The sequence below is a fragment of the Pseudopipra pipra genome, chromosome 24 (assembly GCF_036250125.1).
Source record: "Pseudopipra pipra isolate bDixPip1 chromosome 24, bDixPip1.hap1, whole genome shotgun sequence".
Classification (NCBI taxonomy): Eukaryota; Metazoa; Chordata; class Aves; order Passeriformes; family Pipridae; genus Pseudopipra; species Pseudopipra pipra.
In genome coordinates, this window is record NC_087572.1 from 5,023,098 (window position 1) to 5,047,617 (window position 24,520).

At 50.0% G+C, this 24,520-nt stretch overlaps 1 protein-coding gene across 2 annotated transcripts; it reads right to left on the reverse strand.

Annotated features, from left to right (window-relative positions):
* Positions 1-534: 534 nt before the first annotated feature.
* Positions 535-22,650, reverse strand: LAPTM5 (lysosomal protein transmembrane 5). 2 transcript variants are annotated; one of them, XM_064635405.1, is made up of 8 exons: positions 22,376-22,650; positions 14,515-14,608; positions 8,885-8,961; positions 7,680-7,808; positions 7,070-7,192; positions 6,549-6,644; positions 2,378-2,470; positions 535-1,259 (listed from the first exon to the last, which is right to left on the reverse strand). In XM_064635405.1, exons 1-8 carry the CDS (start codon positions 22,460-22,462, stop codon positions 1,185-1,187), a joined length of 774 nt encoding a protein of 257 aa, XP_064491475.1. In that variant the 5' UTR covers positions 22,463-22,650; the 3' UTR covers positions 535-1,184. The 2 variants fall into 2 exon arrangements, with proteins under 2 accessions (XP_064491475.1, XP_064491474.1); XM_064635404.1 differs by having other exon boundaries at positions 7,070-7,195; positions 22,376-22,643.
* Between the last annotated feature and the right edge of the window lie 1,870 nt (positions 22,651-24,520).

A 24,520-nucleotide genomic window follows, 5' to 3' on the forward strand; every position in this document is an offset into this window, starting at 1 on the left:
ATCATTATCTCCATCCCCATATGCATAAATACACACCCAGTGAAAAGACCACAGGGCAGCACCACACTTCTTATTTATTCTTTGCAAATATTCCCTCGAATCTTGTTGGTTTGTTTTGTTTCAGGCTGTGATCCAGGCTGGGGATGATGCTGGAATAGTTATTACTGAGCAAACCACACCTCCCTACTGAGCTGGAGTTAAAAAAGCAGATAACAATCCCAAGTAGATGAGAGGTACCTGGAATTTGGTCTCTGCTCATCTGTCACCAGCACTGACTGCTCTGTGCACAGTCAGTTTGAACATGCCATAGATCTTTCTCACACACAGAAGAGGAAAGATGGAGGAAGATTTTTAGATAAAATTACCAGACTTGCTGTTAAAAATACCAATTTTCCCTTTGCAAGCAGCACACACACGTGATAACATCACCCCAAGGTCAAAGCACCAGTTTTTGCTAATTTTTTTTTTTTCCCAGGAAGCAAATTATTGCTTCAGAAATCAGACCCAGCAGGCAGAAATCAGACAGCAAAGTGGTGAAGCCATTAACATTTTTTTTTTTAATTGAAACTCATCTTTCAAGTCACACTAAAAGCAAAATAAAATATGCAACCACTCAGGTATAAAGTAGCAGAGCAACACTGTGAGCACCCCAGCGTGCTGGATGGATCAATGCTCATGGGAAGCAGACAGGATGAGAGCTGGGTCATAATTCAGGGGAGATCTTCATTCTCCTGATGCTCCCTTTGCCACGGGGTCTGGCTGGCACAGCTTCAGGGCTGGGCTGTGGCACAGAAAAGCTTCTCCCCCATTTCCCCCCCATCCCACTCCCAAAATATCTCAGTTATGTGTGAGACAGAGGAGAAGCAGCATCTCCCTGGCAGAAAGCAAGGCCGGGAGGGGCTCAGGCAGCACCTGCACGTCCCACAGGGCAGAACCAGGCTTGGGAATCTCTGCAGGGCCTGGAGCCCAGGCTGGTAAAATGAGCAATAAATGGGAGTCAAAATGCCAGTGTGGGACAAGGCATCAAACCCCCCCACTCTGCAGGATCACCCAGTGGGCTGGATCACCCAGCTGGGGTCATGGGGCTGCTCCAGAGCGAGGATTCCTCGGTGGGACTGACTGTCTGACAGCAGGGGAAGAGGCACAGCAGCAGCACTGGTGTTGTTTGCTCCCCAGAACAGAGCTCAGATTGTCACATAGGGTGGTGGGGACTCCTTGGCAGGCAGCTCCAAGGCTTCCTCATAGGATGGCAGAACAACCTGGAAGAGAAGAGCATCAGTTATGCTCTGGGTTTGATCCTGGACGTGTTTCATGGTCTGGGTTTGATCCTGGACGTGTTTCTCCAGCTGGTTCAAAGCTGGGTAAAAGAGCCCCGTGGGCTGTAGGACATGAAGGGCAGGAATCCAGCAGAGTTAGAGGAGCAGCAGCACTTTAGAACCACTTTGCTGCCAGTCCCACCTCCGTGTCCTGAAGAAATCAATGGAGCAAGAGCCTCTGATGTGCAGAATATCAGGCAAGCAGCTGAGCCCAGGGCACTGCAGAGGGCACAGCAGGGGCACAGGCTGCTGGCAAGGCAAGGCTCAGCCCAGTTCCCAAGTTTCAGCAAGACAAACCCCTACATTTATCATTCCATATCCTTCCCCTTTGCTTCTCACCCATCTTTACAGGATTAAAGATCTTGGAGACCTCACAGAAGTTCCCAACTTCCAGTGGGCACAGCACCAAAGCTGCCAGAGCTCCAGGAGGGTTTGGGCAGGGTGGGATTGTTGGGGTGTCTGGGCAGGGCCAGGGGTTGACTGGGTGGTCCCTGGGGGTCCCTCCCAGCCCAGGACATTCCATGAGTCAATGATTTTCCATTGTATCAGAGCAGCTGGATGCTGCTCATAGACAGATCACCAGCCCGAGGAGGGACACTGAGATTCATTAATTATCAAATCATTAAGGTGAAGGGCAATGCACCAAATCACTCACCACTGTGAAAGGTGAAGACAAGCTTCATTTTAAACCCTCTTGGACACACAGAACCCAAAGTTCAGCTGGAATTAAACCCCCAGCTCTGGCTCAGAGATTACAAGTGATATATTCCCATTTATCTGCTGTGGCTCAGAGATTACAAGTGATATATTCCCATTTATCTGCTGTGCCTGAAGCCTGAGCTGCAGGTTCCTTGCAGAGTCCACTGGAAGATTTAATACAAAAATAATGTATATATAATATATGCAGTATAATGTAATTGGAAACTGGTTTTTAGGACCTGTCCATGCACATTTGAAGGGTTAAACTCTCTCTCAGACCACCAGAGAAGCACAAGGAAGGGTCTCCATGGATCTCAGGAGTCTGAAATGTGATTTTTTAAATCTAAAGGAGTTTTCCTCACCTTTTCAACTGCCTGTGGGTCGACTTTCACCTCCTCTCTCTTGCTGGCTTTGATGTACTTAAAGCAGCTCAGCACACATTTGAACATATAGGCCTAAAAAAAAAGGGGAAAATGGCATTTTTCCATTGCATTGCAGGTCAACAAGAACATTCCCACTTTTGCCATCAGCCTGATGTTGTCCCAGTCTCTTCTCTGGAGGCAGAAGTTTGGGATTCTGGGTCCCAGGGCCTTCAATCAGTCTCTGTCCATCCTTCAGTAGGAAGGTGGGAACTCCATGGATCCAGAACAGAACAGTGGGGTGGGACTACCACTGGTAATGACATTAAATATAATATTTAAAGCTCATAAAATATAATGTTTAAAGCACATTAAATACCATGTTTAAAGTACATTAAATATCATGTTTCAAGCATATTAAATATCATGTTTCAAGCATATTAAATATAATTTTTAAGGCATATAAATATAAAGTTTCAAGCATATTAAATATAATTTTTAAAGCATATAAATATAAAGTTTCAAGTTTTTAAATATAAATTTTCAAGCCCAATTGAAGATGTTTAAGGCACATTAAATACAATGTCTGTGACCTCTGAGAGCACAGTGTCACCAGGAGGAAAGGAAGGCACATTTTAATGTTATTTTTCCGAGCAGGCTGCAAAGTCTGGATGTCTCAAAAAGCACCTTGGGCACAACATCCAGAGATCCAAGGCTCCATGGCCAACTAGGACTGACCCAGAAAGGCAGTTTATCCCACCAAATCCTGTCCTTGCAACAGTTACACTTCCCTGACAGGACCTCCTTGCACCTCCCCGGGTTCTGAGATGCAATAAATAGAGCTTTTCTGGGAAAAATGGCTCGATTGAGGGCTTGTGGCAGCTGAAAATAAGCAAAGTCTGTGTAACATCCCCTGTTAAATCAATATTTTGCCTCCTCAGTGCAGCAGGAGTCGTGTGCCTCTTGTTTTTGTTGGCCTGGGGCTCCAGGGTGGCCTTTGCACAGGAACACAGGGGTTTATGTCCCAAAAGCAGCCCAGGATTGCCCGGGACAATGGGGGCTGTGGGGCTTGGCACAAAGCCAGGACAAGGAATGGGATTGAAGGAATCCAGCTCTCTAATCCCTCAGGGATGAGGGGGCAAATCCAAGCTTGGAGCATCTTTAGGGGCTGCTGCAAAAACCTTCCTGCCTCGGACAGAGAGGGAATGGGGGAGACACTGGAGGCATCAAACTGTGGGGAAACCTCCACTCAGCCAGGAGAGAAAGCCCAGGAAAATAACATAGAGTAGAATAAAGTGGAATAGAACAAAATGGAATAGAATGGAATAAAATGGAATAGAACAAAATGGAATAGAATAGAATAAAACAGAATAGAATAAAACAGAATAGAATAAAATGGAATAAAACAGAATAGAAGAGAATAAAATACAATAAAATAGAATATAATAAAGTGGAATAGAATAAGATAGAAAAGCATAAAATGGAATAGAATAGAATAATATAAAATAAAATGAAATTACATAAAATGAAATAAAATAAAATAAATTAAATAAAATAAATAAAATGAAATAAAATGAAATGAAATAAAATAAAATAAATAAAATAAATAAAATAAAATGAAATGAAATGAAATAAAATAAAATAGAATAAAATAATGCAGCAAAAGAATCCATTCTTTGGGTTTGCTTCTGGAGGAGTTTGCTGCAGTGCCAAGCAATGAGTTCAGTGACTCCTGCAAACAATTGCAAGTTTTAGCAGATCTGTTAGTACAGAGCTTATCTAAGGCAGGCAGGGACCTTGGGCTCATCCAAACCCACTCCTGAATCACTGCAGGACACCTTCTCCACACTGGATTGGAGGGGAAACTCCTCTGGCAGTTGCTGCCCCAGGCCGTGGATGGAAAGCTCGTCCTGGAGGTCGGGAAGGAGCGACTTCAGCAGCAGGTCTGGCAAAGCCTGTTCTCATTTCCCAGCAGAAATGTCTCATTCCCCTGTTTTTCTGCATTATCACCATGAGGGTGGAGGAGGAGGAGGAGTTTATGGTATTGAAGTGAGATAAAGGTCACAGGAACAGGCTGTGACCCCTTGGGCACCTCCCACCCCTGGAAGTCTTCAAGAGCAGCTTGGAGCAGCCTGGGCTGGTGGAAGGTGTCCCTGGCCATGGAATGAGAGGAGCTTTAGGGTCCCTTCCAACCCAAATCATTCCATGCTTCTAGGATTGCTTGTGGATACACAGCTCAACAAGGAATCCTGCCTTAATGGGAGCATCCCCCTGCCCTTGGAATCCTTTGCATCTCCAAGGAATTCAGACTTGGACAACTGATCCCACAGGGCTCTCCAGGTCACCACCCAAGCAGCCCCCACTGGTGAGGAGCTGGGGGGCTGCAGGGAGGGCCTTCCACACAGCAGCACCTCCCAGCAGGAAATCTTCCCTGCTGAGAGCACGAGGAAAGCCTGGCAGGGCTCACCCGAGGTCTCTGGCAGAGCCAGAGGGGCAGGTGGCCCATCTTCTCCATGGGACAGACCCCTTTGAGCTGAGTTATGCCCCAGACAACAATTTGGGGACAGGAACTGCAAGTTGGCAGAGAACAGCACCACACACAGAACCATTTTAGGGCCATAAATGCTTGTGATGGGTCATTAACCAAGTCCATTTGTGCAAAAAGATCTTAGTCCAAGGTTATTGAGAGAACACCTCAGTGTGGGCATTCAGTGAATTGAAACCAATGTGCCCTAAATTGGCCAAATGATCTTTTTAGGCATAAAATATTTAGTGTTTTTTGCCCCATTTCTCATCATAAAATATTTCATGTTGCCACATTTCTCATCAAAGGCCTTTATCACTTGGAAGGAACCATCATGGAAAGGGTTTTGCTGCCCAGGGAAGAGGTGAGGGATTGTCACTGGGTTTAAAGGATGGGTTTCCTTTGGGGGAGTTTGGGGGGTTCAGCAGACCAGGAGAAGTCTAAAGGGTTGGTTTGGGTTTGGTTGCATTTTGAGAGCACCCAAAGGGGCAGAGGAGCAAAAAAGATGCTGTGAGGAGAAAAGGGGATAAATAACTGAGGAGAGAGGGAAATAGTCAGAAGAGACAGTGCCATTAAAAACTGAGAGAGGAAAGAACATCACTTGGTTTGGAAACATGTTTTCTTTAAGAACTTTCCAAGTTATTTGGACTGATTTTATTACTGGGGAAAATACTTTGGGGTACTTAGAAGAGACTTGTACCTGTCCACTGTTTTTTTTTAATTATCCTCCCCTCTCCCTCCTCCCCCAAACTCCAGCACAAGGAGTCAGTGCAAGTTAAGCAGTTTTGGACCCAATCCTGTGGAAAATTCAAATCAACCCATTTGCCAGGTCAGTGAGATTGCTGTTGCAGACCCCACTGCTGCAGGGTTATCTCCACTCCTAGTCCATAATTCATGCAAATATCCCAAGATATGCTAAAGCCAGGCCTGCAGTGCAGCCACACAAGACAAGACACTCCACCCTGCCTTATCTGGCCACCTGAGAAGAGTCAGAATATAAGAATATAAAGTATTTTCCAACTAACAGGCAGCAATTTTTCACTGTGACAGAGTCTGCCCAAGTACCTGGAAAGATCTGGTTCTCTCAGTGGGCCTGGAACCCCTCAGTGAAAAATGTGTTCTCAGAGCCACTGAAGCAAGAGGAATAGAAAACATCTCCCAGTGGAGTCTGCAGGATTCAGCAGCTCCTGCTTTTAATGAACTTCCAGGGTGTCAGTGCAGAACTCTGCTCACCCCAGTGTGGATACAGCCACTCCCCCCAGCAGAGGATCCAACCTGCTCCTCAATAATCTGATTTATTTTGTCCCACAGCAGCAGAACGCTTTCCCATCTTTGTTTTCAACCCTCTGATCCTTCGAGAGGTGGAGGGGCAGTAAGAGTTTTTTTGGATCTAAGAGAGGTTTTATAATTCTTATTTTGGATATAAGAGAGATTTTATAACTTTCTAACCCACATCTGCAGGAGCAAAAAAAAAAAACCCCAGTGCTTTGGATGTTAGTCCTGCCTCAGACCAGCTCCTGCTGTGCCCAGGGAGACACCAGCAAGGCTTTCCAATGCCCTGGCAGGTTTGGGAGAGAAGTAACCCCAAATTTTCCTCTTCCCCAGCCAAGGGAGCTCCATTGCAGCCCCAGCAGCCCCTGCAGCTTTTACCTTGAGGAAGAGGACGGCGATGAAGGCGATGGTGAAGGTGATCATCACTTTGGCATATTCCTCTGTTGGCAGCTTCTCCAGGGTTGGCAGGAATCCCTGTGGAAAGAGGGAGAAGGTCTCAGTCACAACCACTTGTCCCAGGGTCCCACCCAGTGATGGTGTTTGAGGTCCCTCAGAAATTGGGAAACTTTCCTTTCCCAATAAAGAAACATCTCCCAGTGGGTGATTGAAATGAAAATTAAAAGCAGGGCTGTTGAATAAAGATGAAAATGTCTGCAGGCAGGTCTGTCCCAGTCGTTCTGCTCCGCAATTTGCATCCATAAGATCCTCACCAGGAAAACAAGGAGAGCTTTTAAGGAACACAGGCCCAAAGGAGCTGACAGTCAAGGACACCATGGGGGGGAGAACTTACAGAAAACCCTCTCTGGTGGTCAAACAGAGAGGGCAGAGAAAGCTGATTCCTGAAGGAAGCTTTGCAGGAGTTCACAGCATGGAAAACCAGGAGCTTGTCCATGACCTACCCCATTGTCTGAAGGCTTGAGGCTGAGATAGGTGGGCACCTCCATGTAGGAGCTGCACAGGGTGAGGATGCTCAGGCAGAAGTCCAGCAGCTGCAGAGCCAGGAGAGGGATCTTGGAATGGCCCTGCTGCAACAGGAATTGGGTTGTGGTTACCAGATTGTGGCCCTTCTAGAGGCTTCTTCACATTTTATGCTTTTCTCACGCTAATAAATACACTCATTGTGGCCAAAATGGGGAGCAAACCATCTTGTTGGGTTGATTTAGATGAGTTCCACAGAAGAGGCCTCTCCTTGGGGCACTGACAGCCCCAGTTTTCCAGCAAACCCTTCCTAGAAACACCTTCCCCCGAAACCATGAGACAAAATTCAAATCAACAGGAAGGTTTTTAGCCAGGGGAAACTAAATGTCCCACCTGTCACCAGTTTTCCTTATGAACCCTCCAGCCTGGATTGTATCCTGTCTCCAGCCATTGGACTTGATGTTCTCCAAGGCCTTTTCCAACCTAAATGATTCTATGAAGGATTGTGGCCCCAAATAACGACCCTTTATTCCCTTCATTCTCCAGCTGCTAAAAACCAGAGCAGACCCCCCAGAAGAAGCTGTTACCCACCGTGTGGCTCAGGGAGGACATAGAAATGAGCACTGGGACCTGCAGGTAGGAGCTGAACATGGTCAGGAGGCTGAGGAGGAAGTCCATGACTTGCAGGGCAAGGAAGGGGATCAGGAGACGTTCCCTCCTCTGAGAGAGAAAAGCAATTCCAGTTATTTCTATTCCAACTGGGAGAATGAGACCAGCTATCAACACCTGACAGGGCATATATTAAGGTGCTCCAAAATTAAATTACATTAAATTAAATAAGTCCCTGGAGTTCTGACATCTGATTCCACGCACTCCAGTGACAACAAACAATGAGAGGAATTTTTTCAGCCCCTTGGAAAATTTCTGGGAGTTTTCACTCTGGCATTGAATCCCATCAGAGCTGTCACTCCACTGTCCCTAAAGTTTGCCACACAGAGGGAGAGCTTTGCTGCTTGGGTAGGGCTTAAACTTGGCACCAATCCCAAACTACCCAGATCAGGAGATGTTCCCTCTCCTGAGAGAGGAAAGCAAAGTCAGTTATTTCTATTCCAACTGGGAGAATGAGATCAGCTATCAAGAACTGACAGGACACACATTAAGGTGCTCCAAGGTTAAATAAATCCCTGGAAATTTGGCATCTGATTCCATGCACTCCAGTGACAACAAACAATGAAACATGGAAGTTTTTCAGCCCCTTGGAAAATTTCTGGGAGTTTTCACTCTGACACTGAATCCCATCAGAGCTGTCATTCCATTCTCCCCAAAATTTCCCACAGAGAGGGAGAGCTGTGCTGCTTGGGTAGGGCTTAAACTTGGTACTAACACCAAACTACTTGGGTTCCCACCCCAAGGCATTGTCATTTCTCCTCCTGAAGTGGGAAAGGAGTCCTCACTGGAAGAGGGGAGTTCCAGTTCCTCTCCAGGACCTGACTTGCAAAAGAGCAGGGAAATGAGGCAATAAAACATTTCCAATCGTAGCATTTCCATCACTTAACCCAGAAAAATTAGTCTTGATGGAAGCATTGCTCCAGATTTGGTAACTCTGGCATTTAGCAGCCTTGAAGATGAGTCTGAGACTACAAACAGTCCCCCTCCCACGCTGTGACACAGGGATTTATCTGCTTTTCTGGGCATATTTCAGCATTTCAGTGAACACCTTCCAGCCCCCTCCTCCAAACCCTCCCACCTGGGCCGGGCCTGAGCCAGCAGCTAAATGTCACTGGTGGAGATCTTACCTTCAGCACACCCAGGAGGAGGTTGAAGCTGATGACAAACAACATGATGATCAGCAGGAAACTGGTGACAACATCGGCTAAAAGTCATAAAAGTAATTACCATGTTACCAAACCCTGCTGCCCCAGCTCAATCACAGCTCTAAGGAAGAGATAAACTGTGATAACCTGGCACAAAGGATCCTGTGGGGAGGGTAATGGGTGTCATGCAGCTGGAATTAACTCCTTTTCCCCCTTTTTAAACCCACTTTTGAATCTGCCTTTGAAGTTTCTGTCTCTTCAGCCACCAGGTTGTGCAGGCTCTGAGCTCAGGCACCAGGGAGCCAAGGACTGAAATTTTAAATATCAAGGTAAAATGAAGTAGAAATAAAAAAGGCAGAGTGTTTTCAGTTAATGAGTCAGAGGCAGAAATTATTTGTGACTCACAAACAGATCAAGGAACAGTGAAAACTGGGGAAGGATCTTCAAGAGCCCAAGCAGATAAGAGGCAGTAATTTTAACCTCCCACTACCAGCACCCAGGGAAGGGCTGGAGCTGTGTCAGGGCAGGCTCAGGGTGGATCTCAGGCAAAGGTTCTTCCCCCAGAGGCTGGTTGGGCACTGCCCAGGCTCCCCAGGGCAGTGGGCACAGCCCCAAGGCTGCCAGAGCTGCAGGAGGGTTTGGCTGATCCTCTGGGGCACAGGGGGGGACTCTTGGGTGCAGGGCTCAGGGTTGGACTCCATGATCCTTGGGGGTCCCTTCCAGCTCAGCACATCCTGGGATTCTGGGATTCCTGAGAGCTGGGCTCAGCTACCTCTGGCAGCAAGGGCAGGTGACACCACCAGCAACACTCCTCACATCCTTCATTCACTCAGTTTAAATGCATTGATACAGAAGATTTTTCAAATTCCCTTTTTCCTCAGGAATTAACAACACCCTTGGGTCCCCTCTGGAAAGGCGATTTGCTCGTAGGGAATCTTCAGTTGGGAAAGCAGCTCTGACCAGCACTTCCTTCCCTGAGAACAAGGAGCCTCTTCTTTTGCAGTGTTGGAGGGAAATACCCTTTGAGGAGGCAGCACCCCCTCAAAAATAGCTCATCTGGAGAGGGGAGGGAGCAGCACTACAGGAGCTGCTGCACACGGAGCAGGGAGACATCCAAGACCTAAGGGAGTGACCAAAAGTATCCAACAAACACCTGACCTGCGTCAGGAAAAGAGAATTGTGAAAATATGACCTAAGTACAGAGCAAAAAAAACAGCTTTTAGTTATAACATGATAAAAAACCCCAAGTGCAGGAGCTGTTTTTCACGAAATAATGGGAATTGAAATGCAGAAGAGGAAGAAATCTTAGGAAACAGCAAAGAAACCCATCCCAAATGCAGCAAACCCCGAATGAGAACAGGGAGGGTGACACAGAAAGGGCTTTGCTTCCTGAAGAAAATCCAGACTCCAAAGTGCAGCTCGATCCAGAGCTGCTTTCCCTCTGCCCCAGGGGATCAGCTGCTCCCAGCTCTGCAGCTCCTCAGGGAAGAGCTGCAGCTTCCAGGGCAACCCCGACCCCCCTTCCAGGAGCAGGGGGCAGAAACAAGGCTGTGATGTGGTGCTCAGAGAACAAAGATTAACACCAGGACGGTGCAAACTCCCAACTAAGCAGAGCTTAACAAAGCAGGCTTTGGAGGAACAGCCTGAAAGAGCCGAGCCCAGGGCTGTTAAACCCGAACTGCCCCGAGCCGTTTTCCTCGGGTTTTCTCCCCAAACAGCACTCCAAGTTTGCTCCAGGGAGGATTTCTCTCTTCAGCACGATGTTTCCCTGGATCCTGCGTTGCTCTGCCTCCCTCTCCATGCTCTCATGCTCCAGCTCTCTCCACAAGCTCGTTAATTAATTGGGCAACTGGCCACTGCTGCTGTGGGCTAATTGCTGGCAGAGCCCAGCTGAGTTTTCCAAGCAGAACCTTGATCAAAAAACCCTAAATAAAACGACAAAAAAACCCAAAAGAACCCCCCTACAATCCTACAAGCACAAAGGGATGGAAACAAAGGGAAAACCAGGGGAAAACAACTTTCCCAGCTCTGTCTGCCTCCTGTTTGTCAGAGCAGACACAGTCACCCTTCCTGCTGGCTGCTGGAACCACGGCTGGGATCTCGGGAATCAAGGATTTGACTCCAACAAAATGCTTTCTTCCTTCCTGGGGGCACGTTCAGCACTTGGGGTGAGGGAGGGACCCCCTGGGGTGGTGGGAGCTGTCGGTTCTCAGCCCTGTGTGCAAATCCATGGAAGCGTGGGACGTTCCATGAGAGGCCAGATGGCACCTGGAACCCTCTGCAGGGCTGGCAGGGTGACAAGTGCCCTTCCAGAGGCAGGAGGTCCCTGGGCTTTGAAGCATTTGCAGATCCTGGAGACCAGATTCCTGTGACCAACAGCCTGATTCCTTAGGAAAAAAAAATCCTGGATGTATTGTTTTCCTGCTGTCTGATGTGAAAACCAAAACCTTCCCTCCTTTCTCTTCCTGGGCCAGGACTGGAGCTTGGAATGATGTATTTGAGGTGTGTTTGAATCCACAAACAGCAGCAGATGCTCAGGGCAGCCCCAGAACCTCTCCCTAAATTTTTCTCCGACTCTTCCAGCTGGGTTTTGGAAGTGGGACTGGACTTTTGGCGTGGCTTCCCTGCTCCTCTCTGGAACTGGAAGGGTTGTGCCGTGTTTATTCCAGCTCTAATCAGAAAAATCTCCCAAGCAGAGCCCTTTGAAATGCTCGGGAAGAGAAGCCAAGTGGAAGTGCTGGGGATTTCATTAGAAAATGGTCCTTTTTAAATTTTTTTTTTGGTGTAGGAGGCAGTGGAAGAGGGGGAGGGGAAAACCTGTCATTTTTAATTGTGTGGGAAGGGGGGGAGTGTTAAAAACGGGGCCAATTTCCCTCAGAACAGTTCTATTCTTAAAGGAACACCCTCCAGCTTTGCAGAAATCTTGCTTAGAAAGCACAAAACAGCACGGAAATCACCTGAAAAATCTGTCTCAACTCCTTGTTTCTGTTTCTTTAAAGCAACTTTTACTCAGATGCTTGGAAAAAAAAAAGTGAAAAATTATTGGCCCCGGATGATCTTTTTGGTAAAAAAATAATGAAAAACAATTGTAATTTTTACATAACTGTGTCTGTGGGAAAATATTCTGATCTGCAAATGTCTTGTTTAGTGTTGAGCAGTTCAGGTCACTGTCCTAGTCAGAATTCTCTGTGTGCTCCACCATCAGGACAAACTATTTGTGACTGTGGCCACGGCCAAGGTGGGTACCTTGAAACCAATAAATCAATCAAAAATACAACAACAACAAAACAAACAAAAAACCCACAAAAACAAACAAACAAACAACAAAACAAAACAAAAAAATGAAAAAAAAACCACAACAAAACCAAACAAAAAAAACGCAAAAGCAAAACAAACACAAACACAAAAAAAACCAGAAAAAAGCCCCAAACCAACAAACAAAAAAATAAAAATAAAAAACAAACAAACAAAAAACCCACAAAAAACCAACCAACCAAAAAAACCACCAAAAAACCCCCAAACAAACAAAAATACTCCCACAAAGCAGCAAAACAGCCAAACACTGAAAAAGGAAGGAAGGTCCTGAGGTCACACTTGGCATCATGTGCTTCAAAAACTGAAATGAAAAACTCCTGGCACAGAAGTGGAAAAAGGGGATTCTCCTGGTTGTCGTGCCCTGCTCTCCCTGGCAAACAGCCGGGCTGGGAGCCTCTTTGGGGTGTTGCCACCATGGGAAGCTCTGGAAAGGGCATTTTCCACTCTGCACTCCTGCTGGGTGGAGCCAGAGCTGCTGAGGGTGGGTCACAGAGCAAAGGAGCCTCCAGCCCCCCCAGGCTGGGATATTTGGAATTAATGCTCCCTGTGAAAGGTGTGACCCCTGAAAGCAGCCCCTTCCTGGGTGTCCTGTGCTCAGCACTCACCCAAAATCCCATTTTCTGCTCCCCGTCAATGCCTTTTGTCCTGGAACTGGACCATCTTTGAGGTCTCTTCCAACCCAAACCATTCCATGGTTTTATTTTATGAAACAAACCCCACAGCACCGATGTAAAACAGCCTCCTAAACCCCAGCTGGGGGTTAGGAAAACTGTGAACCCATCACAAATCCAGCAGACAGTGACTATTCCTGCTTTGGTGCTTTCCACTCTGTCTCACTCCCCCTCCAGGGACAAGTGAGTTTGGGAGCTGCAGGAACTTGCTCTACTTGGTTTTCTCTTCCCCCACTCTCTGTCTTGCAGCCTGGGGAAGGACACAAGGAAAAAGCAGGGAACAAGCAATTCCTGCTGCCAGAAGTTGTATTTTTCACTGGAAAAATGTGGGTTTTTTTTTTCTCCACAGGGAGAGAGACAACCCCGGGTGAGGGAGCCAGGCTGCCTGGCAGAGAAAGGTTATCTCAGCTTGTGGGTTTGTGCTGAGAAGGGACCAAGGAAAGGAAAAAACACCCTGAGCTTGTGGTTTCTCGTGCAGAATAAGCTGGTGAAGCAAGATTTGAGGGTTTTTTGGGGGGTTATTTTGTGTTTCATGGCACCCACATGAGAGAGTTCCCAGCTCTCTGGGAGCCAGGCTTTGTAAGGATCTAAGGGAGATCCTTCCCAGCTCCAGCCAACTGTGAGCAAGATGATGGCTGTGGGATAAAAAACAGTCTGGCTGCAACCAAAGTTCTGTAAAAAAACAAGCCAGGAGCTGGAAAAATCTGGGAATGGGGGTCAGAGGGGCAGGGGAAGGGAGGAGAACCCAGGATTGGGAGGCGAATGCCAGGAGTGTTACAGAGGGAATGAGGAGATCAAAGGGGTTTTAGACAGAAAAGTGACTGAAGAAAGGTAAAAACACCCTGAGCTTGTGGTTTCCAAAGAGCCTCGTGCAGAATAAGCCGGTGAAACAAGATTTGAGGTTTTTTTGGGGGTTATTTTGTGTTTCATGGCACCCACACGAGAGAGTTCCCAGCTCTCTGGGAGCCAGGGCTTTGTAAGGATCTGAGATCCTTCCCAGCTCCAGCCAACCATGAGGAATATGATGCCTGTGACTATTTGTGGGATACAAACCAGTCTTTGGCTGAAAACAAAGTTCTGTAAAACCAAACAATCCAGGAGTTGGAAAAATCTGGGAATGGGGGTCAGAGGGGCAGGGGAAGGGAGGGAGGGGGGCTGGTGTTAGATCCTTCTGAGCTCCAGATCCAGGAATTCAATCAACCATGAGGAATATGCTGCTGTGAGCATTTGTGGGATACAAAACAGTCTGGCTGCAACCAACACTCTTAAAAAAATACAGCACCAGAAGTTGGGGAAATCTGGGAATGGGGGAGAAACCAGGACCGGGAGGTGAATCCCGAGTGTGTTGCAGGGGGGATGAAGGGGTGTGAGGGTGCTGAAATAAAGGCAAGTTCTCCACACTGATCTCCCAACAAGCCAAAATCCGAATTTGCAAGCCTCAATTCCATGTCTGAGTGTGGCAGGAAGAATGGGACAAGGAATTGTGGGAGTTGGGAAACAACATCTGAGCTCTGGGCCCGTCTGCTGTGAGCCCCAGGTTCTGATTTCCTTTGCTGAAAAAGGAAGAGGGGCCAGTGCAGGACCTTGGGCTCCCCCTAACCCCCCCCCAGCCCCCCAGTGACCCACCAATCCCGTAGTAATCCTTGGGCAGATCTCTGTGGAAGCCCCTCCCGTTGGACACCTCCAGGGAATACTCGATCAGCAGCAAAACACTCATGACCTGGCAGAACAAAAGCAAGAGGACACAAGTCAGTGGCCCTGGGCCAACTTGCCATCAGCAGATTTATTTCCAGGGCTGGTGAAATGGCCCCAGAACCAAATGCAGGCTGAAGTCTCCAAGGGAAGCAAACCCAGAAGGTTTAAAATCCTGGGCAAGGAAACAAAAGTTATCAGTTTATTAATGGGGTGGGTTTAACTGTATTTCCTCTGCCAGCAGAAGGAGGGTGGAGAAATGACAAACTTAATGAGTTTGGTTTCAATGGTTTTTATCCAGAAAGTCCCGGGTTTATGCCTGGAAATTGCCTTTTGCTTCAGAATTGAGCTAAATGTAATAACAGAGTTTTAAAGTGTAAAAAGAAACACAAAAAGACCAAAGATCTCTCTGTAAGTGTAGCTGTGCTGCTTCACTGGCAAAAATGCCACTTTCATTCTTTTATTTATTCGAGGAAAATCTTTGAATGTTCTTTTTTCGCACTGAATTGAGATTATTTTCTCCAAATTGAACTATCAAACCCCAGACTCTGGAGGTCCATCCTGAGTTTAGCAACTGAGATGGAGTGAAGGTCTGGAGCTCTCAGTCCTGGTCCTGAACTTCTACATCCACTCAGGGATGATGTGTGGAGTGAAAAATCTATGTCTAACCCCTGGACAGGGAGAGCTCCTGCTGCAAAAACATCATGGAATCCCAGGATGGTTTGGGTTGGAAGGGACCTTAAGGATCATCCAGTTCCACCCCCTGCCACAGGCAGGGACACCTTCCACCAGCCCAGGTTGCTCCAACCTGCCCTTGGACACTCCCAGGGATCCAGGGGCAGCCACAGCTTCTCTGGGCAACCTGGGCCAGGGCCTCCCCACCCTCCCAGGGAAGGATTTCTCCCCACTATCCCATCTATCCCTTCCCTCTGGCAGTGGGAAGCCATTCCCTGTGTCCTGTCCCTCCATCCCTTGTCCAAAGTCCCTCCCTCTCCATCTTCCTCATGGGACACGGGGCACTCGGGGGGTGCAGAAAACCCTCAAAGGCTGGAGACCTCACCAGGAGCCCCTCAAACAGCAGGTCCAGGGTATTCCTGTGCAAGCAGAACCAGGAAATCAGTAACCACAGGGCCAGACCCCCCCTGCCACCCCTCCTGGGGACAATCCCTCCCTGCCAGTGTGTCCCCCACACCAGCACATCCATGGGACCAAACGTGTGCATCTGAGAACAAGGAGTCCAAGGGCACAGTGTCCATCAGTCCCCGCTCACTCTGGGCAGTGCAAATACCACTTTTGGGGGTAAAGGACTGCTCTGGTGCCATTTATTGCTCCTTCCTCACCTCACTGACAGTGTCCCCTTCCTGACTGCCCCGTTCAGCTCATCCTGTTCACCCCTTCCTCCCTCATTCTCCAAGCTCTGTTTTCCCCCCTCTGCTTGTTCTGTCTTTCGTTTCTTCTGCACTTTGAGGTGGCAAAAAAGCCTCCAAACAACCCAACCAAAGCAGCCTTGGGTGTGCTGGGCTGTTCTCAGACTGGCTGGCCAGGGTGGGTGGCTGGGGAAGGAGCTGCTGTGTTCCCTGAGGACCCCTCTGCTGCTGTGGAAAGAGCTGCCACTTCTTCTCTGCTTGTCCAGGAAGACCTTTCATGATGGCAGGTAGAGCAAAGAGCAGGACTCAGGCCAAGGAAACATCCTGTGCAGTTTGAACTGAGCCTGCAGGGGAAGAAATCCTGAGGTGTACAAAAAAAAAAGGAGAAACCTGAGCCAACATCCCTCTCCATCTTCACCCCAGCACCAGGCCCAGTGCTGGGAGCAGCCATTCTGCAGATGAGCAGGGACAGGAGACACCAACAAAAGTCCCAACACGAGGTGGTTGTGATGAGGGGAAGGAGAGAAGCCCTTTTATCTGGATTGCACAACCTCTGGGCTCCTCAGGGCAAGAGGGACATGGAGCTCCTGGAGCAGCTGTGGAGATGAAGGAGCTGGAGCAGCTCTGGGAGCAGGACAGGCTGAGGGAGCTGGGGCTGTTCAGCCTCCAGAGCAGAGCCTGAGAGGGGCCCTCCCCAGGGTGTGTCAGGGGCTGCAGGAGGGGGCAGAGGAGGGCCCAGGCTCTGCTGGGGGGGCCCAGCAATGGCACAGCAGGAACGGGCAGGAACTGATGCCCAGGAAGCTCCACCTGGACAGGAGGAAGAACTTTGCTGTCAGCACTGAACAGGCTGCTCAGAGAGGGGGTGGAGTCTCCTCCCTGGGGACATTCCAGACCCCTCTGGACACAATCCTGTGCCAGGTGCTCTGGGATGGCCCTGCTGGAGCAGGAGGTGGGACCAGATGGGCCACTGTGGTCCCTTCCAGCCCGACCCAGTCTGTGATTCTGAGTCATCTGAACCCCACACTGGTAAGGAAGCCAGTTGGTATCAGCCACCAAGATCAACACAAACCTGGGTAGAGCTGAAACAACTTTTCCACCAGAGCTCCAGCAGCCCTTTCACTTCAGCAACCACTGCAAGAAGTGATGCTGCAAAGGAGGAACCAGAACTGGTGTGGTTTGTGCTCGTGTTTGCAAACTTTGTGTGTTGGAAACAGCAAAAAAGCAGCTGCTCAGGGAGCTGAGACAAAGCTGAGTGTGAGGGGGCACAGGGGAGAGGAGGTTCTGTCACAGCAGTGTCTGGAGGAGGCATTTGAGATCCAAGATGAGGCAGGAGGAGCTCCAGTCAGGGGTGCTGGGGCTGCCACTGCAGGGAAGAGCTGCCAGAGCTGCCACAGATGGAAAACAAGCCAAGGAGACACAGAAAGGAAGGGTTTGCATCCCCCCAGAAAGGGGGAAGCGTGGCTGGGGGGGACAGGCTGCACAGGCAGGAGCTCAGCACACACTCCCTCACTGTCTCTGCCTCAGCTGCAGACCCAGAAGCTGTTTTCAAACCCAAACTCCCCAACTTTCTTTACCCAGAGAGGGATCAGACGTTGGCAGGGGCTGCCCAGGGAGGGGTGGAGTCCCCATCCCTGGAGGTGTTTAAGCACAGACAGGACGTGTCACTCAGTGCCATGGGCTGGCTGACAAGGTGGGGTTGGGTCACAGGTTGATGATCCCAGAGGTCTGTTCCAACCTGAACATCCCCCAGAGCCCTTTGTGTTCAGGGTGAGCATCCCCCCAGACCCCTGGGATCCCACCACAATCCCTCCCTTGGAATTTAAACCAATTCCTGAGTGTTTCATGTCTTCTCCTGACCTGGCTGATATCAGGTTGTTCAAAAGCCACATAGCAGGGGGTTGGAACTGGATGATCTTTAAGGGCCCTTCCAAAACAAAGCATTCTGTGATTCTGTGATTTCTTTTGGGCTTGTGTTTGGGGTTTTTTTGTTGTTGTTGTTGTTGTTTTCCCTGCAGTAAATGAACTTTGAACTTTGCTTTGAGGCCAACAGGAAAAGGAGAAAAAATTTAGATCTTATTACATGGGGATACAAGAAAGTTAACATAAGAAGGTTTATTGTAACAGCATTTAAGGTCCCAGGGCAGCACTGAACCTTTTCAAGGGTGAAAGTGCATCAATCTGAAGTGACTTTACACCTGATGATCAACCCTGGTTTGTGAAGGATCTCTCCTCTGCCTACACATGGAGATCACACCTGGCTGCAGGTGCCCCAACTTGTCTGGCAGCTTTTATGTTCATGCTCCCAAAGAGATTTTGCTTCTTATTGCTGCTGTTGGTCAGACCCTCAAATGGAAACGTGGGAAATAAAGGGATAAACTGCTTTTTTTCCCCCAGGTTTCAGTGAAAAGGAGGCCTGAGCAAAATGGATGAAGTGAGCCCTAAATATCAGCTTAATTCCTGGGAGACAATGACTGAAAGCAGGACATCAAATCCCAAATGCTCCCACCCCAGATGGATTTATAATTTTTATCCAGAGGCTAAACTTCAGCACAAAGAACCATCTCCAGGGTCTATCAAAGAGGGAACAGCAGAGCAGAAGACACCCTTGTTTTCCTTGTTGGTGTTGAAATGAGCCACAAAACCAGACCAGCTGCAGTCCCCAAAGATAAGCAGGTGGGAGGAAACCCAAGCCCAGACTGACAGATGAAGGAGGAGAATTTCAAAGCAAAAGTTGGTTTAAACTTTCCATTTACAAGGGCTTAGGAATGCATGGCAAGAACGAGCCACTGAGCTACGAGGAGAGAATGATCTCCAAGCTTCTCCCTGGGCTCCCCATCACCCCCTGGGAGGAGCAGGACACCTCTGCATCTCCTGCACTGGGTGGATGGTGCCTGGGATGTGGTGATGGAACCTCTCCAGGGCTGTGCATGTTCTGACTCAAGATTTACCCTTCGGCTCCAGAAGAAACCAAAAAGTCCTTGTTTCAGCCTGCCAGGGCTGCTCAGGCAAGAATCCCCTCCCCTTTCCCTTTGTTATGTCCTGACAGGAGAAAGGCAGGTTTAAAACAGGAGGATTCCCCCCCCAGCACCCAATTCCCAGCTCACTTGGGGTGCTGCTGACCCCCAGCCCCTCCACAACCCCTTCCTCTCTTCCTCTCTTGTCCTCCACTCCTGGAGGACACCTCTCAGGTTGGTGCTGCCTCTGTTTCACAGGAGTTAAACACATTTCTTGGTAAAAGGAATTTGTGGCACCAGGACGTGAGTGAATGGAGCTGTGTCAGAGGAGGGTTGGAATCCCAGGATATCCAGAGCTGGAAGGGACCCCCAAGGATCATGGAGTCCAACCCTCAGCCCTGCACAGACCCAGCCCCAGGAGTCACCCCCTGTGCCCCAGAGGATCAGCCAAACCCTCCTGCAGCTCTGGCAGCCTTGGGGCTGTGCCCACTGCCCTGGGGAGCCTGGGCAGTGCCCAAATATCAGGCAAAGGTTCTTCCCCCAGAGGCTGGTTGGGCACTGCCCAGGCTCCCCAGGGCAGTGGGCACAGCCCCAAGGCTGCCAGAGCTCCAGGAGGGTTTGGATTCCCACCCACTCCCAGGGTGGGATTGTTGGGGTGTCTGTGCAGTGCCAGGAGTTGGATTTTGATGATCCTTGTGGGTTCCTTTCACCTCAGGATATTCCACGATTCCATGACACTGTGACATCGTGCAGGACTGAGGCAGAGCTGCTCATTAAGACAGATAAATTGGGGGTGTCTTGGCAGGCAGGATCTGCACAGCCTGGCACACACAGCCTGGCACACACAGCCCCCACCCCTGGTGAATACTCCCGTAGGGTTAAACTGCTCTTGGAGGTTGTGTTGTGCCTTTTTTTTCTGAGATACGTTCAATCTGACTGATCCCCGAGTGATTTCTGTTCATGCACACCACCCTGGGGTGGCAGATGCTCCCTTTTTGTCTTCCCAACGAGGGTTTCTGCAAGAACAGTTTGATGCCAGGATCACCAGGGGTCCCTGGGGCCAGTGGGGTTCTGACAGAAGCAGGTGACACCCAGCACTCTGAAGGCAAATAACACATAAATGCTGCACTTTCAGAGCTTCACCCCTCCTTATTTCACTTTAAAAGTGCTTGTTGTGGCAGTGTGGGATGAAGTGAGGAATGTTTTTAGTTCCCACTTGGTTTCCTTTCAAAACATTTTCTCTTTTCCTTCCTGCTGCCTCCTCCTCCTCCCCCTGGTTTGTGACACAGAGATGCTCTAGGAGGAGGAGGAGGAGGAGGAGGAGGGAGCAGCACAGGGTCTGTGGGACACCTCAGGTCAGCCCAGCCTGGGGAGTGCTCAGTGAATCCCAGCTCTGCTCTGCCAGGAATCATATCCAGCACTGAGGATGGACCTGGGGAGGTCCCAGAGGTGACTTTCTGCTGCCAAAGAGAAAAACTTGTCTAAGACTGAGAAAAACTCCAGACAAGCTGCTTTCTAAAGGCTTCCTCTGGCCAAGCAAATTCCCAGCCCTGACCTTGAAGCTAAATGTCAAATTCCTTCAGGTCTCTTCATGCCTGAGAGGAGCTGATGAGCAGGACAAATCCCTCCATGAACATCACCTGCAAGTCACCTCCCAGCAGCCAGTGAAGCTTTGCTAATCCCACACCTCTGTCCCCTCCTCATCCCCCTCCTTCTCCTTCCCTGTTTGCTTTCAGGATGCCCAGGATTTATTTCCTCTGCCTCTGAAGAGATCAGCAGTGAGGCAAATTGAATTTATAGGGGGACAAGACACGGCCACAAAGCCCCAGAGCTCGTGTTTGATGGCACTGCTCCCACCCAGCATGGCTGGGATCCCTCACTGGGACCCACAGCAGGAATTTATACTGATCCAAAGCAACTGTATTGAGGCAGCAAATCATCCAAGTCACTGCCAAGGTATAAATCCCCTTTTCTCATTCCCTCCCTCTGTGCAGCTGCAGCTACACCCTCAAAAAGGTAGAGAAGTGTGTGTGGGGGGGAAATGGTTGATATTCTGTGTTACCTCTTAAAGAAGTGACACAGACAAGAAGAAGACAAGACAATCTTATCAAAGAATAAACCATTTTTCGTGGAGTTCTGAGTAAAAGAGATTGGACTGTTCTGTAGGAAGAGGAAAATAGGATAAGTGGGGATAAACAAGTGGATAAAGGATGGCTGAGAGGATGGACCTGGGAGAAAGGGCTGGTGGGGACAGGTGTGCAGTGGTCAGGGAGGAATGAGGTGTGCCTGGAGAAATGCAGGGCATTTGGGAAACCACATGGAGGAACTCAGTGGGGCAGGATGTGAAACCAGAGGTGCAGACACAGGGGGACCCACGAGGATTTGGGGGGTCACAGGTTTTGGGGTTGTGGTGATGGGACATCACTGAGGGGTGGCAGCAGGTTGGAGAGCTGAGGGCTCAGGCTGCTCCTGCCCTTTCCCCACATCCTTTACTGGATCTTTCCAGGTGTTTAAGAGCATCTCTGGCTGCTTGGTCTAAACCCAAGGTGTGGTTTAGTTGCTGGTGGTCCCTGAAACCCCTGAAACCACCCCCTGCACCATTTGAACACCCCCCCTGTGCTCATCTCAGGGCAGTCCCTGTTCTGGTGTAACAACACTGCACCCCAAGGGCTGAGGGTGACCCCAGACCCTCCCAGCCACCACCCACATCCAGCTGGTCCCTCCAGGGGTGGCTGAACTGCACTAGGGGTGTCACTGAGAGATAAAAACCTTCCTCCCCAGGCAGCCCTGGCACTGAGGGCACTTCCAGGGTGGGCAGAGGGGGAGCAGAGCAAAGCCCCAGCTATGGCTTTGCAGCATCTGCTCCAAAAACGGGGGGGAGGTCCCATTGCCTGTGATCTGGGAGGGGCAGGGGGAGGGAAGGGAAGGTTTGGGAAGGGGAGGGGAGGGAAGGGAAGATTCCAAGAGAGACAGAAGCACTGCAAACACTATGCAGTGAGAGATGAGGCAGCTCTGCCTCTCACTCTTTGCTCACCCAGAGCACAAATCCCTCCTCCCTCTTGCAGCACTCCCACATTCCCATTGGCATTCCCACATTCCCATTGGCATTCCCACATTCCCAGTGTGAAAGTGCTGCCCACTGCACCCAGCAGGTCCAGGGCTCCACGCTGAGCCCTGGCCAAGCTCCACACCCAGCCCTGGTGAGAGTCCCTGCCCTGAGCAGGGGAAAACCAGGAAGCACAATGACTTTCCATGGGCTCCAATTGGTAGAGCCAGGCAAAAATAGTTAAAAACCTCTCCCAGTCCAGGAAAATTCATCCACTCTCCCTCCTTTTCCCCACCACCTTCTCCTCTTTTGTCCACCCCTCCTAAATAATCGGGTTTTCTCTTTTGGCAACACGGAAAATTCGAGGGGCAGGAAACCTTGGGGAGAGATTCCACCTCCCTGTGCCCTCTCCCAGCCCCACAACTCACCATGTGGAAGATCCCCAGGGCCACTGTGGCTGTCTTGATGCTGAAGAAGCAGCATTTGGGGGGCTCGGGGGGTGTCTGGGGGGTCATTTTGGGAGGTAACGAGGCCGAATTTGCAGCCGCCGCCCCACAGGAGAGCGAAGGGAGCTCTACTGCCCGACTTCCTTCCTGCCCTCTAAATGTGTGAAGTCATCTACAAAGTCACATGAGGGCTTTTTTGGTTTCTCAGTGATAAAGAAAGCAAAATCCTCTCGTTGCTTTTTCATCAGGACCTTTCCCCCCCAAGGAGGACCAACCCTTCTGGGGCAGGTGGTGTCCAGCAGAGGAGGTGTCAGGGAGAGGAGGGCGAAGATTTGCCCTGCAAAAAATCATCAGAAACAAAAGCAGGGGGCCAAGAATTTCACCTTCAGCCTGACCTGCTGTTTTTGCAATGAAACATCCGAGTTCCTCACTCTGCAGCAGCTTGTTCCCTGCCAGCTGAGTCCCAGAGCCTTGGAAGGGCTCCTGGGAGCTGCTGCTTGAGCAGCCCTGGGCTCTGGGAGGAGAGGGTTGTTGGCTGCAGGTTTGCTCCCAGTTCCCAAGGTCATTTCTGTCCATCAGCTCCTGGAAAGGACCAGCAACAGTGGGATATGAGCCTGGTGACCTCACTGGGCAGGACCTCGGGGTGTCCCCCTGCCTGAACTCACTCAACTCTGCTCTTCATCACAGATTTAGTACCATTCTCATTAAAAACCCATCTTTTCTCTTTTCCCTCTCCTCTCCTCTCCTCTCCTCTCCTCTCCTCTCCTCTCCTCTCCTCTCCTCTCCTCTCCTCTCCTCTCCTCTCCTCTCCTCCTCCTCTCCTCTCCTCTCCTCTCCTCTCCTCTCCTCTCCTCTCCTCTCCTCTCCTCTCCTCTCCTTCCTCTCCTCTCCTCTCCTCTCCTCTCCTCTCCTCTCCTCTCCTCTCCTCTCCTCTCCTCTCCTCTCCTCTCCTCTCCTCTCCTCTCCTCTCCTCTCCTCTCCTCTCCTCTCCTCTCCTCTCCTCTCCTCTCCTCTCCTCTCCTCTCCTCTCCTCTCCTCTCCTCTCCTCTCCTCTCCTCGTCCTCTCCTCTCCTCTCCTCTCCTCTCCTCTCCTCTCCTCTCCTCTCCTCTCCTCTCCTCTCCTCTCCTCTCCTCTCCTCTCCTCTCCTCTCCTCTCCTCTCCTCTCCTCTCCTCTCCTCTCCTCCTCTCCTCTCCTCTCCTCTCCTCTCCTCTCCTCTCCTCTCCTCTCCTCTCCTCTCCTCTCCTCTCCTCTCCTCTCCTCTCTGAACCTCTCCTCTCTGAACCTCTCCTCTCTGAACCTCTCCTCTCCTCTCCTCTCCTCTCCTCTCCTCTCCTCTCCTCTCCTCTCCTCTCCTCTCCTCTCCTCTCCTCTCTCTCCTCTCCTCTCCTCTCCTCTCCTCTCCTCTCCTCTCCTCTCCTCTCCTCTCCTCTCCTCCTCTCCTCTCCTCTCCTCTCCTCTCCTCTCCTCTCCTCTCCTCTCCTCTCCTCTCCTCTCCTCTCCTCTCCTCTCCTCTCCTCTCCTCTCCTCTCCTCTCCTCTCCTCTCCTCTCCTCTCCTCTCCTCTCCTCTCCTCTCCTCTCCTCTCCTCTCCTCTCCTCTCCTCTCCTCTCCTCTCCTCTCCTCTCCTCTCCTCTCCTCTCCTCTCCTCTCCTCTCCTCTCTGAACCTCTCCTCTCCTCTCCTCTCCTCTCCTCTCCTCTCCTCTCCTCTCCTCTCCTCTCCTCTCCTCTCCTCTCCTCTCCTCTCCTCTCCTCTCCTCTCCTCTCCTCTCCTCTCCTCTCCTCTCCTCTCCTCTCCTCTCCTCTCCTCTCCTCTCCTCTCCTCTCCTCTCCTCTCCTCTCCTCTCCTCTCCTCTCTCTCCTCTCCTCTCTGAACCTCTCCTCTCCTCTCCTCTCTGAACCTCTCCTCTCCTCTCCTCTCCTCTCCTCTCCTCTCCTCTCCTCTCCTCTCCTCTCCTCTCTCTCCTCTCCTCTCCTCTCCTCTCCTCTCCTCTCCTCTCCTCTCCGACCCTCTCCTCTCCTCTCCTCTCCTCTCCTCTCCTCTCCTCTCCTCTCCTCTCCTCTCCTCTCCTCTCCTCTCCTCTCCTCTCCTCTCCTCTCCTCTCCTCTCCTCTCCTCTCCTCTCCTA

What these genes read in the sequence shown, in the direction of transcription:
- LAPTM5 (XM_064635404.1), bottom strand. Translation starts at nt 22,462, where the DNA reads ATGACCCCCCAGACACCCCCCGAGCCCCCCAAATGCTGCTTCTTCAGC. An exon ending in TCGCCGTCCTCTTCCTCAAG is followed by an intron (nt 2,471 to 6,548) that starts GTAAAAGCTGCA and finishes CTTTTTTTTTAG; the next exon opens with GCCTATATGTTCAAATGTGT. An exon ending in ACCCACAGGCAGTTGAAAAG is followed by an intron (nt 1,260 to 2,377) that starts GTGAGGAAAACT and finishes CTTCTCTTCCAG; the next exon opens with GTTGTTCTGCCATCCTATGA.